This window comes from Aplysia californica, unplaced genomic scaffold (assembly GCF_000002075.1).
Source record: "Aplysia californica isolate F4 #8 unplaced genomic scaffold, AplCal3.0 scaffold00347, whole genome shotgun sequence".
In the NCBI taxonomy this organism is placed as follows: domain Eukaryota; kingdom Metazoa; phylum Mollusca; class Gastropoda; order Aplysiida; family Aplysiidae; genus Aplysia; species Aplysia californica.
This window is the reverse complement of record NW_004797617.1, coordinates 734,886-750,832: the sequence shown is the minus strand read 5'-3', so window position 1 is coordinate 750,832 and position 15,947 is coordinate 734,886. Positions and strand designations below refer to the sequence as shown.

General features: G+C 41.2%; 1 protein-coding gene across 2 annotated transcripts in view; it reads right to left on the bottom strand.

Moving 5' to 3' along the window:
- The window catches only part of LOC101860586 (E3 ubiquitin-protein ligase RBBP6), a 58,329-nt gene extending 43,360 nt beyond the window's left edge, over positions 1-14,969 (bottom strand). The window contains exons 1-2 of one of the 2 annotated variants that reach the window (XM_005102893.3): positions 13,918-14,969; positions 2,206-2,443 (exon numbers count right to left, since the gene is read on the bottom strand). In XM_005102893.3, the coding sequence (XP_005102950.1) occupies positions 2,206-2,371 (166 nt within the window). In that variant the 5' untranslated portion in view covers positions 2,372-2,443; positions 13,918-14,969. The remainder of the gene's footprint in view (positions 1-2,205; positions 2,444-13,917) is intronic. The other variant, XM_013085130.2, reaches the window with a different exon arrangement.
- Between the last annotated feature and the right edge of the window lie 978 nt (positions 14,970-15,947).

Genomic DNA, 15,947 nt, shown 5'->3' with positions numbered 1-15,947 from the left:
CCCCAGCATTCATGACCAGGAAATGCCAAATGGGAAGACTACAACAATAACACAACATGGCATAAAAGTACACTTCTTTGTGACCTGGACAAAAACTGGCAACATAACCGTGTTGTGTGTGCTAATCAACATGACGTAGGGTACAGACTGTCACAAATCACTGACAGCAAGGGTAAACATATCTCATGCATTAAGACAAACCTCAGTGATCAACCATCTAAACACATTCATTGACATCACTTCAAAGTTTCTTGAAGACACTTTTAGTCAAGTACATCACAACCACCCCCCACCCCCCTTCTCATTGGTCACTCTCTTGTAAGTTGATGTTTTCTATTTCTATAGGTTCTAAGAAAATAAAAAAGAACACTTCCACAATAAATTAGCAATGACCACGAAAAACCTTTTTTTAACAGAAAGTGTTTGCAAATAGGTGCATTTTGTAGCTCTATCTCCACAGAGCATGGCACTTTTTTGAATTTTTGAAATCCATCAATAAACAAAAAAGTAACGAATTTTTTAATCAATTAATTTTTGGTACACTTTTGTATAATGAAAAAAACCCAAAATATGGGACGTTCTTTGGTGAGTTTTGAGACAATATTCTTTATAAATTATAACTCGCTCATTTCTCGGAGTATTTAAATGAAACTTGGCAAATTAGTACATTTTCTAGTGCAGAATCTAGTCCTGCTTTCAGATTTGTCATACCTATCCTACTTTTTGAGTTATGAAGACGTTTATGGGTAAAAAAGTGGCGGTTTTCGGTGCGTTTTGAGACAATATTTGTCATAGCTCGCCTATTGCTTGGAGTATGTAAATGAAGTTTGGCAGTCTAGTACAGTTTTTAATGCAGAATCTAGTCATGCTGTCAGATTTTTAATATCTATCATACTTTTTGAGTTGTAAAGACATTAGCAGGTTAAAAAGTGGCGTTCTTTACAGATTTACAAAGATTATCAGTCATATCTTCTCCCAAAGTCATGGTATTTGAATGAAACTTGGCAACATTAAAGGTTCCTACTTGCCAAGCAATGCTTTGGATCAATTTGTCACAAAAATGTAAGTAGAGAGCTGGATTTATTAGTCTAATAAATCCAGTTCTCTACTAGTAAAAGCATGCATACTTTGTTATAGAAAATAAGATTGTCTCTGTGTATCCATTGTTGGACAGTGTCCTTTTGTGTGGTAGATTAAGATGCCTTTAGATAGTATAGTTTACAAGTCATGGGAATATTTCGCATGTGTAGGCTACAACTCATACTATAAATGTAACATATTAACACCCCCTCCCCTCTTCTCTCTCACGCACACATGCACGCGCGCGCTCTCACGCACGCACGCGTGAACGATAACAATGTATAAACGGGACTATCTTCCCAGACTGGACTAAATAAGCACCATACTCTTTAATACAATCTTAATGCCTCACTTTTCCAAACAGCACACAGGACGAGTCCAAGTGTGTGCTTTCCCAAGAGGGGGGGAGAGCCTTTCATAACGCAAACACGATGCCATACCACATCTCAAGATATTTACTGTTCCGTTTCTATTCTTCTTTCATGCAATCAAGCAAATAAAAATGACTACATCTATTGTATTGTGACTAAAATGCAACAAAAATGCAAGTTATCAAGGCCCCCGTTTAGTTTTCAAGTACCCTTCCCCCCCCTTTCCGGTTCACATAAGCGGGGCCTCGTTTGTAGCGCCCGAGGCGACCGATGGCTGATGACGTCACTCAGTGGAAATTTCCCAGCCGCCAGTCCTTCACCCAGCAGGCGCAAATGGCAATGCCGCTTTTCGCTTAGTTACTCCCACATTTTTAAAGATTATGCCAAAACCGCTAAACACAGAAGCTTGAAATTTTAAGGGAATAAAGAAAAATGGTGTACAACGTATCAGTCAGTTTGACAAATCACAGTTCTGAAAAATCTTCAAAGCGCACCTCATCAACCACTTTCGCAAACGTTTTCGACTGCTTCTAGGATGGGTACAATGTTGTCAAACTGCATACTACGAGATTGACCTCTTTTCTGATTGACTGCCAAGTTTCATTCATATCCATTCACGAGAAGCGGCGTGAGAGCGAGTTGAAGACAACAACCTTTGCGTTAGTGCGTCCCACGAAACACCCCCGCTGCGGGGGTTAAAAATCGGCAGAACAAAACGCGCTCGGTGGGTATTGCTAAATAAATTCAAACTCACCAACTCCGGTCTGGGCATTGACAATCTCCAGGTCAAACTCCCCCGGCTTAAGTCGTTTCTGCAAACTTATTGCTTTCTTCAGATCAGTCAGGGACAAATGCAACCCGTCAAATGTGACCGAGTTGTAGTCCAAACTGCTCTTGAATTTGTAATGAATACAAGACATTGTGGGTGATAGAGTCACTCCTTGTAAATCTCAGCAAAATGTGCTTCCTGTGCACAGTCCAAAATTCTCCACCTGTGAAATACAGAGAGGAATAAATTAAATTAAACTGTGTGTATACACAAAATATGGATTAAAAAATTCAACAGTCACAGACATGGTTTGCTGTATGAAACACAGGTTTGAATCACTCAAGAAGTAAAAAGGTTAAAAGGAGATACAGTCGAACCTGCCTAAATGGAAACCTGTCTTAACGGAATCTCCTCGCTACCCCCTTGGTATATTTCTTCTTAAATTACCTGTGCGGAAACGGAAAGGAAAATACCCTTCCAAGAGTTTCACCTGTCTAAGACGGAAAATGCTTTGCCCGCTCAGCCCTGATTTGAAACAAAACTCGCAAGTTTGGTTCCGCCGGCTCTAAACTTAACTCTATGGAGAAGTACAATTTTGGGGTAGATATTACCGGAAATCTCACGTCTTCCCGTGAGAGTGCTTGAGTAGCGAGCCACTACGAAAACTTACCTGGGTAGCCAAAAGCCAGAGGTGTGAAACTAAATTGATGCCCACCGCCCTGATCGTACGGCCAGCCGGAAAAAGAGTTCCTCGAATCGTAGTTACAATGATGGCAGTGAGGGGTGGCATTGGTGGGTGGGGCTAAGGGTGGAAGCAAAGGAGATGTGCAAACATTTCTGTTTTTAATAGGTCAAACAGTGGTCCTATGAAAGGCAAGCACTGGTGGTAATTGGATAAGTAAGACTGATGCATGTCATTATCAGACAAGATAGCAATTGAGAGGTGTGAAGTTTTGACCACTGCTTGCCGAACGAGCAAGCGATCCTTGATCCCACCAGCTGGGCCTTTGATCCCCCCCTAAATTCCCCTGTCAAAGTCGGAGTTTTTTCTGGCTCCCTTGCGATTCCATCTTACACAGGTTCAACTGTACTTCTATACATGAATGAGAATGTAGTGCATAAATTGAGCATTCTCAGGAAGCATAAGCCAAGTCACACTTAAACCTTTTACAACCCCAACCTACAGCCACATCTCCAACAAACTCCCAGTACTGTTGAGTAACAGTGATGGCACACGTGGGAGCATTTCTTGAGCCCTCCTGCATTGACCATTGCGACAGGGGGTGAAATCACAACAAGCTCATTCAAATCCTTGACCTGCAAGGGGCATGTCAGAGCTAGTACTTTACTATAGGATGTCAATTTTGAAAATAAATTGAGTTTGGGTCAAATTTCTGTCAAATAATGAACCATTTCCCCCAAAAATTTTGAAAAACAAAAACATTTTTAATTTGTCTATATCTGACCTTACAACCACTCTTTGACCAAAAACGGAGTTTTTCTCCGATCCTCTCAAACATTATTTGGGAAGGGGGGGGAAATTGGAGTCTCCAGAACCCCATAAGAAAAATCCGCCAAAGTGTTGACAGCGGATTGAATTAACTGTAAGACTAGTTTGGTGGTGTTGCAGCCAGTTCTGTCAGCTGTAATTTTTTATACGCTATTTCAATTTGTTTATCTTTTTTCTTCCACACCAAACATTTTATAATCCTTTTAACTCAACAAATGAGCTCTACTTCATGTGCACATTCTGAAAATGTAACTATTTTATGGCCTTTACTACATTGGTTTGCCTATTCTCAAAGATTTTCCAACATATGGACTGTGCAATCGTAAAATTTCCCTACATGCAAGTAAGTGCAAAAAATGTATATATCCTCAATAATTTGCACCATAATGTGTGTGTTTTCAGATCATAAATTTACAATCGGTGGTATATGACCTGACAAAAAACAGAATTCCAAGGGGGAAAAATTGATAAGTTTATCACGTTTTGAGCTTTGTTTGTATTATTTGATCGCTTATCATTTTTGAATGGCTCATTCTATAAGCTCTAAGAAAATATATGGTTTTATATGCCTTTTATCATCTGTTGAGCGGTAAATGGTCATTTTTCAGTAGCAGGTATAATACTACATCTCGGGTATCTCAGCTGACACCCCCCCCCCACGTTTACAACTGATCCAACGTGGCAGCAGGGCATTTTTGGTGGGTTACTATTAATATCGGCCAAGCCCAATTGTGTACATCTGACTTTCTCTAAGCTAACCCTAACTAGATTGTTGACTTGGTAAGATTGTACTTTACCGCGTAACCGGTAACTGCCGGTTGGAACTACTTTCATGATGACGCTCCTGGGGCCTAGTGGTCTGCTACTTTTTCCTTTCCGAGCTCCCCTACTCAAATTTTCTACGCCATGGTCCGTTCATATGGTATTGTTTTGCATTTGTGTGTTATCTTTATTATTGTTTCCAGGGTGGGCGAGCCCCCTGGACCCCCCCCCCCCTGTTGGTATGATACACGGTGGGTCCACCAAAGTTAAATCCCCTACCCACCCTCAACCACCACCTCTCACTCCCCTCGCCGCTGTAAAGTAGCCTGCGGAACAAGGGCCTACCTTTTATCCGCACGTAGAGAACTATGAGTATGAGTGTGTCAGTAGGCTAGGCCCGCGTAGTAATCACAGGCCCAGACGGGTGGTCCTGTAAAGTACAATCCAGCCGTTTACTTTTGAGTAGATCTAATCTAGTATTAGGTACCGCAAACAGGCCGTGCGACCCCGTGGCGCACTGTCACGGAGACCAAAACCCATATTTTTACCCTCCTAAAACACTGTGTGATCATGCATACGCACAGACACTTGATATATCAGAAGAAAGAGGAGCTTTTCATCTTTTTAGTGGTATTATTTATTTGAATCAATGATTCTTTTGAGAGCAAAATCTTGCGGGATAAAAGACAACACTATCGAGGTTTTCACTGTCGCTGCAGCGAGTTTCGTGTATTGATTTTTTGAGTGACCTCGGTTGAACAGCATAGCTGCCACTCAGGAATTTCAAAAAAGGAGGAAATTCATGCGAAGGCGGACGCGCACTCTCCGAAGGCCGGAGTAAAACCAGTGAGATCCAGAGGCAATATATACTGGAAAATCTAGCCTATGGTTTTTTAAGGGAAAACTGTCATATTTGTTAACCATAGGCAACTGAATTAAAATGTATTTGAAAAAAAAAACAACCAACAAAGGCACTAAGTAGACTAACAAGCATTTGAGTCAATTTGACAGTTTGGACTTGGTGACTAAAAATCCAATGTTTGTTGCAAGCTGGTGTCTTATAAAAAGATTTTTCAACTTAAAACTTGTACATCGATGTTGAGCGCGCGCAGTATGTATTGGATCAAGGAAGCAACACCTCTGCCGCTGTACTGAGCATTCCTGTACAACTGCGGTCCCGTTTGCACTTAACTTAGTAGTCCCTCTGTAGAGTGTAGATCTAACCTGAATTAAAATTATAGCCTAGGCTATCTAATCTAGATTTAGAATCTAGATATCTAAATATGTGTAAATCTAGATTATATCTAGAGATAGATTATCTAGATCTAGATCTATATTCAGTGTTCACTTCATCAACAGCCACAACATAGCCGTCATGTAAACAAACGGGACCGCAATTGTACAGGAGTGCCGCGGGCCGCGATTTCATTATCGCACCAAACGCAAAGTGCAGCAAGCGGTTAGTTCAATTTTCTCATGAACTTTTCAAGTCGCACCGGCAGCTTCTTTCTCGTTCCAGCTCCTTTTATTTTTGCATTCAGCATCAATTTCTCTCGAATTTCCGCCGTTTTCAACGACAACTCGGCGCATAAACGTCCCGATGCCCGATCGACACTCTGTTGTTCCACAATAAACAAAGTGAAACTAAAGCTAGGCCTAGAAGAATGGAAGTAGAAAGCTACGGGCGGACATGCGCAAGCTGCGTTTTCGTCTCTCTCCCGGTTCGGTGCTTTCCGCGTGTAAAAAAGTATCGCAATTTGCGGCCGAGAGCGGTCCAGCGGAAGAAGGAGGAAAGTAGCGGGAAAAGCTAGATGAAGCGGAGTTTCCCCTCTGAGGTGTAAGTTTATATTTTGAACAACCCCTATAGGCCTAGATCTAATACATTGAGGCATGTCGCGTACATGAGAGGCGGAGTAGGGTCGCAAAACATTAAATTAGGATAAAATTCAGGGGGGAAACCCCCCTACTCTTGACTTTAACGAATGAAACTACAAAATCGCCTAAGCATCATATACATAGATCTAGACACTTCCATCTTTGGTGCCATGCGGCTGTCTATACTTAGGCTATAACACTTGACTTTAACAAACGAAACTACAAAATCGCCTAAGCATCATATACATAGATCTAGACACTTCAATCTTTGGTGCCATGCGGCTGTCTATACTTAGATGTAGTCACGTGATCGGAGGGGTATCCTGGTCTGACGTCAAACAAGATGGGCGCCTTACCTAAAAATAGTTTGCGTCTTTCTACTTTAATCGCATGAGTTTGCTGGACAACTAATCAGTCTTATCATGTTTGCTTCCCTCACTCACAGGTTCGAATCACGGTCACGCCATTGATTTTTCTGTGCTTTTTCAGTAGTTCCCACCCCCCTTATTTGAGATACACAGATCTAGATTATTGATTATCTAGATCTAGATCTCTAGATCTATACGTTTGATTTGCGGTGAGCTGAGATATCAAACCTTAAAACATTAAATTATGGTAAAATTCAGGGGGGCACCTGAAACCCCCCTTCCTAATAATTCCTATTTTTATTAGATCTAGATCTAGGTCAGGGGGGCAAGCCCCCCTGAAACCCCCCTACTCTTGGGGCCAAAACCCGTGAATAACAATTGTGGGGTGGGAACTACCGAAAAAGCGCCGATTTTTCTAACAATGTCATATTATTGTGTATGCTTTCAGATGTTAACATGTCACTAATAATACCCATTCCAGGTGAAGAGACAAAAGGAAGGCTAGATCTAGACAGTCACACTCTAGATCTAGATCTAAAAGGAATACAAAAAAGTAACACAAATTCAGTTAGTTTACTTTCTTTGTGGCCACCTCTATTCTCACCCGGGATGAGAATAGTGCAGGCTAGTCTTTTGGCTATTCTCACCCAGTGCGCGTTCACTGTTATAGCCTAGATCTAGGCCAACAAATTTTGCGTTCACCCTAAACCACAGAATTCTACACTGTGATAACAGAAAAATTGTAGAATTCTGTGCCGTGAACAAACGTTCCATTACAACTGTAGCCTACTAAAAGCGTACAATTTTGTATGTGGGCAGTGGAGAGAGAGAGAGAGAAAGAGACAGAGAGAGGAGTAGAGTGAGAACTTCCGGTCAAAACAAAATGGCGACCCGCGTAGTTCTGCTCGATTCGAAAAGTTAAATAGCCGTAGCATCTTTGTAGACAACCAAATTAATTTACTTTTGTGTTTTAACATCATTTCTTAACTTTGTTTTGGTCAATTTGATCGTCCACACCGATAGACAGTATTCAGAAAGAGACAGAGAGAGAGAGAGGGGAGGAGTAGATCTTGCGAGAACTTCCGGGCAAAACAAAATGGCGACCCGCGTAGTTCGGCTCGATTCGAACAGTGAAATTGCCATAGCATCTTTGAAGACGATCAAATTAGCTTACTTTTGTGCTATAACGTAATTATTTCTTGGCTTTTATCAATTTGATCATCCACACAGATAGACAGTATTCCAAAATGAGGAAAAGCAGGTCTTGTTTCGCACCGGGTGAGAATAGCCTACGCTAGCAAGTCTCACCCGGGGTGAGAGGTAGATCGTTTTTCTATTCTCACCCCGGATGAGAATAGCCACTTCCTTCTTTATTGCCCACCCAAAGACTAAACCCTATCTTTTACATATCCCACTCAAAGTCCCTTCTTTATTGCGTAGGCTGGGGCGGTCGCTCGTTATGGAAGTCCTTCCACAGAATTGTTATTCATTGACATTGTTCGGCTACCCCGCTGGCTGCCAAACACTGGCAGCTTTTCTTAGGCTAAGTTTGCAGATGATGCTGCTAATGCATGTAGTAGATTTCTACTAGATCTAGAGTGCATTGCTACTTACCAGCCGCCTAAGGGCCACTTTCGGCTTATAACCGGAAGCATGTGGTTAAACCTTGATATCAACCACAAATTGAAACCCACGTCGTTAAAAGATGTCACAGAATGATCTCCATTCTTTGGCTGGTATTAGGCAACTGCCAGATTCATTCATTTGGTATGTTTACTTGATAAGACATCAAATTTGGTGAGACTCAAAGTTGCCCCTTTCCGGCCGCCTATTCGATTATTTGCCTCTTACCGGCCATCAGTTTCCCCGATACCGGCCACCATTAAAATTCACGCTATAGCATCGTTATTTAGAGGGTTTTTTTGTGTTTTCCCTTTTCAACACAATAAATCAACATCTAGTTAGTGTATTTTGTAACTATGAATAAGGAGAGAGGCCGAAGAGCTACCAGGGAACAGAGAATATGAAAACAAGTAACAACTCCACAATCAAAACATGTATTCTCATCGTACTCATGCAACATCCGCTCAAAAACCTCTGCATACTCATCCCCAGAGCTGTCCATATACTGGACGCCAACAGAATCAGATTCACTCTCAGCTTCATAAGTTCATTGAGCACATCAGCTCTTTTCTTCTTTATGGACTTTCCCTTTTGCTTTTTTTCCAAGGTGGCCTTTCTCTTTCCTTCTCTTTGGATCTTCTTTCTCTCTTTCTCGGCCTCTTTCTCTACCACATTCCATTCTTTTTGCTGTTTCCCTTTTTAGCCTCTTTTTCTATTTCTCAGCATCCTTTTCCGCCTTCTTTCTAGCCCTCTCTCTCTTTTTCTTTCCTCGATTAAAAGTAAAAATTTAGTCTGATACAAGTTCACAATGCGGGGGGGGGGGGGGGGGGTTAAGGCGCTACTGGTTGGTCCTACTTCTTTTCTTTCCTTCTTTTGTTTCTATCTGTCTTACTTTTTCCTAGCACTAAATGACCATTTTTATTGTGTTGATGTGTTTCTCTTGTCTAAACAAACAAACAAGTTCACAACACAAATTTTATTAGATCTTAGAACTAAAACAAGTTTTGTTAACTTTTTTCTCGTCCGGCCGATAATAGGGCAACACCAGCTAAAATAGCTGCCAGTTACCGGCCACCCCACTCAAACGGTGGGAATTTTCAACCAGCAGACGCAAATAGACAAGTCAGGCATGGATTGCTCAAAGCTTATTGGTTGACACCTTGGAGGAACTATTAATAGAGAGGCCGCGAGTCGCGTAACGTGAAGCCGCTGCAGACGACGGTCGGCCATGTTTGTGAGATCAGTTCAGTTCTCTCTGTTGTAAACTTAGTGTCGACCGAATGGCTGTTCGCGTAGCGTTCGGGTCCGGTGGGCCTCTCATTCAAAGGTCCTGGGTTCGAATCCGAGTAGTGACGGAAAAATTTTGTTCTCTAAAATTCTACTTTCTCTTTCGTCTGCTTTCATCTCCACTTTCTGCCCCTACCTCCTCAGGGCTCCGGACTCTTTCTGCAGCCTTTCTACAGCTACTCCTTGGCTCCTTCTTACCTCTGTCTTTCAGCCACACCCCTGATCTTCTGGTAGGAAAGATCTACCCCTAGCCTTCTCGGACAAGGGCGAAAAAATCTCGGAGGTCGCGTATGCACGTTGCGCAAATTAAAGATCCCTTGGTGGTCTAAAATCGATAAGAGTAGGCTTCGGTCGCCACCCAGGCAAAATTCAAAATTTCCTACCAACTTAAAATGTTTAATGTGTCCCTCGCACTCATATGACTTATGCAGTTGCGAGTGCCGTAAAACACTTATATTATAAGACCTATGAAAAATGTTTTTAAAAATATCAGTCTCCAGCAATGGCACTGAACTTGATGACGAAGTGCTTTCTGATTTAGCCGTAAATGCATCTCACAGTAAAAACAGAATGAAAAAAGATTGCAGAAAATTCAGTTTGCCACGTATGTGCCTAGATCTAGTCTAGCATACTTTTTACTTGTCAATTTGCTCTGCATGTTGCTTACATTGCTGGTTTTGTGTTGTTAAGGTTGACAAAGCATTTGAAAATGTGAAACCTGCATCGGTGCCTTTGTTGACTCCAATGTGTCAAAAGTAAATTTCTTTCTGTTTTTTAAAGTCTCGTCGGAGGTTCGACAGTGCCTTCAAAGAATGTCATTGAAGTGTGTTTGGTGTGTGAATAACATTTTTGATGCCATGTGTCGTCTGTCTGTGCAGGGGGTGTGACATTGTCAAGAGAGAAATGTCATAAATTAGTGCAATCTGTTTTGAAAATCTTATAATAAGCCTATCATTTTAAATTCTCTATTAATTTTTCAATACCCTTAACAGTATTTTGTAAAATTTAGATAAAGTGTCTGGGTGTTTTAAAGGTGCCCCTCCCTCCTCGTTTTATTTGGGGGGGGGGGGGGGGGGCTGTTTTATTCTTTCTTTTTTTTTTGTGTGTGTGTGGGGGGGGGGGGGGGGTAATTTCCACCACCATACTTCACTCTTATCTGCCTTGCCCTCTCCTTCCTCATTCTTCGCCCATCCCATCCCACCCTCACTACCATATTTTGTGTAATCATTTTCAATTTTGTTAGAAATATATTCTGTTGTAAGTTTAAGTCAAGAAGACTATGTTTTTGTAAAAATAATGTCAGTGATGACATCATTTTGCACTGATGAAGTTCTATGACCGAAAAGTCTGCAAATTTTGTTATCCCGTTTATATTTTTGTTTTGATCCTTATTATCCCAATTTCTTCTCTAAAACAAGTTTTAAAAAATTATCTTACCGTCACAATGTGTATACATAGTACATGTATTACCAAATGTTTGACTGAGTGAGCTGGTAATTTGATGCAAGTAAGATCTTCTTACCGTCCTTATTATATTATTACTATCAAGAAGTCTTCGTTTTTGTAAAAATAATGAAGTTCGACTTCCAAAAACTCAGAAAATGTTATCATCTCGTTTATAATTTTGTTTTGATCCTTATTATCCCAATTTCGTCTCTAAAACATGTCAAACAGAATATCTTACCATCACAATGTGTATACATAGTACACGTATTACTGTAATTGTAAATATTCGACTAAATGAGCTGGTAATTTGATGCAAGTAAGATTTGTTAACATCCTTATTACATTACAACTGTACGTGAGTGCTTATAATGCTGTAATTAACCCTCATCCTGCGGGAGCCGGGTTTATGTAGCCCGATAAGCCTATTTCGGCACCTCGCCTGCGTTCTGGTCCCGAGTCAGTGTAGCTCCTGGCTCAGCGCACGCGCATCCTCTTACGTGTCATTTGGGTCCCGAGTCGGATCCCCATTCACGCAGGTCAAGTGTGTGCGCGTCAGTCTGCTTGAGTTTGTGTGCGTTTGTGGCCTTCTTCTAGAACCACCTGCGTTGGTTCGTAATCGAGGCATACGTCTCATTCAAAACATGCCAAGTTGATAGCTCTAATAGATGTTCGTCCAATGAAATTAAAGAAGAAATTGACCCACTTAGACATGAGGAGCTCGAAAGGATAGTCAGGAAACAAGACTTCCATTTTTCTATACAAAATATTTCAAATGAGCTTGATTTTGTATGAAATGATACTACCTGATAAAAGATGAGCTTGTTTAATAGTTTTGAATACCCTTGTGCAGGTACAAAGAACAATTTGAGTGTAAAACATTCGGAAATTGACCTAAATTATCCCTTTTCGAACCTCAGGTCATTCATAACAACAAGAGCGTCCAGAAAGGTTATTCAAATGGGCGTAACTACTCGTAATGTCTTATCAGCTTGTGAGAGGGGGTTATTCATGTGTTTGTAACACTTTATAAATAGAATGCTATGAAGGATAGAGCGTTATTTTCATCATCAGTTAACACACTCCCGCGGTATTCATGGCGAAAACACACGTTTCCCGGCGCGCGCGCTGTACACCAACAGTACACACTGAGTGACCCGGCGGCCTGCCCGGCGAGTCCGACGTAATTGGTTGCTGATAAGATACGCATCTGGGCACAGACGCAGGATAAGAGTTAACATTGACAAAGAAATTTTGAGAGACAATGGAGTCCGAGCAGCTTGTTTTGAAAGGAGATTACGCTGCGTACGCTGCATTGTTTTGCACTTACAAAGATGGCGGCATGCCCGATAAGCTCCGCCCTTTCGGCTTCAACTTGGTTGGAACTGTTGAGCGGGCGACGCAACGTAAGAAGGGCCTCTCCCTATATAGTTACTCCAAGGTTGACACACCTGGCCTTGTTCGGGGAGGATAACAGTGGCGGCTGAAGTGAGGTGGGGGTTCTGATAACTTTCGATCTCAGCCAAAAAACACAGCAATGGCGCTCCTGTGATGGCGAAAAGGTAGCAGGATAAACAAAGACTGCCCGAGTGCAACAATTGTTGACCAATTGGAACAATTGTTGCATAGAGGTAAGATTTTGTCACGAAAAGTACGGCATGCGCTGAGAGCGGCCGATAATGAGGAGGCGGCCGGTAAGAGGCAAGAAAGTGGCTATTCTCACCCGCCCGGAAGTTCTCGCAAGATCTACTCCTCCCCTCTTCTCTCTCTCTCTGTCTCTTTCTGAATACTGTCTATCGGTGTGGACGATCAAATTGACCAAAACCAAGTTAAAAAATGATGTTAAAACACAAAAGTAAATTAATTTGGTTGCCTACAAAGATTCTCTCACTCTCTCTCTCCACTGCCCACAGACAAAATTGTACGCTTTTTTTTAGTAGTTAGTAGGCTAGTTGTAATGGAACGTTTGTTCACAGCACATAATTCTACAATTTTTCTGTGTTATCACAGTGTACAATTCTGTGGTTTAGGGTGAACGCAAAATTTGTTGGCCTAGATCTAGGCTATAACGGTGAACGCGCACCGGGTGAGAATGGCCAAAAGACTCGCCTGCACTATTGGACTATTCTCACCGAAAGTCGAAAGTGGCTATTCTCACCCGCCCGGAAGTTCTCGCAAGATCAACTCCTCCCCTCTTCTCTCTCTGTCTCTTTCTGAATACTGTCTATCGGTGTGGACGATCAAATTGACCAAAACAAAGTTAAAAAATGATGTTAAAACGCAAAAGTAAATTAATTTGGTTGTCTACAAAGATGCTACGGCTATTTAACTTTTCGAATCGATCGAACTACGCGGGTCGCCATTTTGTTTTGCCCGGAAATTCTCGCGCTACTCCTCTCTCTCTTTCTCTCTCCACTGCCCACAGACAAAATTGTACGCTTTTAGTAGGCTACAGTTGTAATGGAACGTTTGTAACTTTGTTCACGGCACAGAATTCTACAATTTTTCTGTTATCACAGTAGTGGGTGAACGCGCACCGGGTGAGAATAGCCACAAGACTCGCCTGCACTATTCTCACTCCGCACAAGACTCGCCTGCACTATTCTCACTCCGCGGGTGAGAATAGAGGTGGCCATTCTCACCCAGGGTGAGAATAGAGGTGGCCAAGAGGCAATGCACTCTAGATCTATGTCAATGTAATGTGTATAGAGTCTAAATCAAGGATGATGTAGAGAGAGTAGCCTATAGATCTAGAATTAACTTAAAAGACCAGCTTTTCACAAATTTTAGACATTCGTATACTTCCAGAGTTGGTAAAAAAAGACTTACCATGTGGAGTATGCTTGTTATAGAACCAGTAACAACAGAAAGACGGACGAGCTGTGAACAATCGTGACTGAGATTCAAAATGGCGTCCGGAAAAATATAGTGTAATCGTGCAAAATAGTGCAAATGACTACGCGATTACGCGTCGTCAGAACAAAAACCTTCGTCGATCAGACGGTTCGGTATCGCAACTCTCGACATTCGTGTATTTAGATGAGCAGAATAGATCATATAAACATAATCTTAATTTCATTCAAATATGTGCATTTCGTACTTGGTCTTGACCTATTGTTTAGAAGAAACGTTTCTTTTAGTTTTAGTGATAGCTTTTAAAAGAGACTGCACTAAACACCTGTAGTTCATGAAAGTGAAAGATTAAAAATATTCATAAACTTTTAAATCCCGATACATGTCTGGTAGTTTTTGTCATAATGTAGTTCAATGGGCTACAACTCTGTCAACAGCAACAGAAGCAGCAAGCATTTAGAAACAGCAGGCTTGATGAGTTTCAATTTTTGAATTTCGAATTGAATAAATGCTATAGGGGCCAAGGACAATATACAAACTTAATCATCGCTTATAAAAAATATATTCTTTACTTTTGAGTCCCGATGTTATTTTTAAAAATTCAAATGAAGGTAATGTTGCTGGTGTTGTTGTTTTTTTAAACTTGTGGTCAAAGTCATTTCGCGAAATAAATTAAGCACGTATTTGCATGGTTTTGATAATTTCATGCTGCAGGACTATTTCACTAAAGATAATTAAATGCCAGGCACTTCAAACCTGTGCAAATGGTATCGAGTTATGATACCAGGCCATAGATGTACACTATAGGCTAGGTTTAAAAGGAGATAACCCTGTGTGTATTAGCATGGTAGGCTAGATTCTGCTAGGCCTAAGAAGCTATAAATTTCAAGATCGATACCCTAAATATCTGCAGCAACATAAAGAGAACAGCCTTGGCCTAAATCAAGCCCGAAAATGACGTCTTGAAATATAGCTAAAAATAGAAGAAAGCATTGACACTTCCGATCCTGCCGACTTGCATGCTGGGGGAAATGAAGAAAATACACCGAAAGAAAAAAAAATTAATTAAATTGATAATGAACAGTTGGCTTGGTCTTCTATTATTACAACAAATTTTACAAACAAAATCTAGCCTTTAACTGGTTAATTTTGTCAATCACTCCATTGCAAATTGCACTTTTCAACACAACTTTATGGGCCTAATTGCTCCAAAAAAAAAGAAGCCAAACCAGGGTCAATGAGACGGTTTCGTCGCCATAGTTAGTAAAACAACTCCTGTATATAATTATAATTCTACCAAATTCCAAGCAAAAATTTAAAGCGGGGCACACGACACACCCTGTGTCAGACGATGAAACCTGTGCGTTAAGTAGAAACAATTCAAGTTAGAAAATTCCCGCTCGCATTTTTGGCTACATATTGTTTGGCTAAATTCCTGTTAGGTATCATAAAGGAATTTGCTATACCGGTACTGTTTTCGTGACGAGAGTCTTGTATGCGCCACATACAGGAGTTTGCAGAACAACGCCGCCCTTCTTTGGGTCTCCCTGTGTTGAGTTGCATAGTTGTATCATGGATATACAGGAGTCATAGGAGTTGACACGAATGATAGTGACAGGGAATGACGACGTGTGTGGCACGGACATCGCATGTTCTGACGCTAATGTAATAACGCTTGGACTTAAGACTTAAATGTAAAAAGTCAGTCAACAGCACAGCACTGATTTCTGCCAGCGATTCTGACAGTGATGTGGACGACTATCTTCCACTTTCCACCCTAGTAAAGGCAACAAGTACACCAAGTTTCTAGGCCTCAGATCAGCGCACTCCCTCGTCTTCGTCTTCCGCGACAGTACATAAATACGGTGATCTTATACTTTAGCATGTTAAATTCCCAAAGTCTACTGATCCCCGACTCAGACATTCCAAACTTTGAACTGGGCCTAAAAATGCGCAAACTACCGTAATTTTGTCATGAACAGATCGTAAAACAATAACAGTGGTTT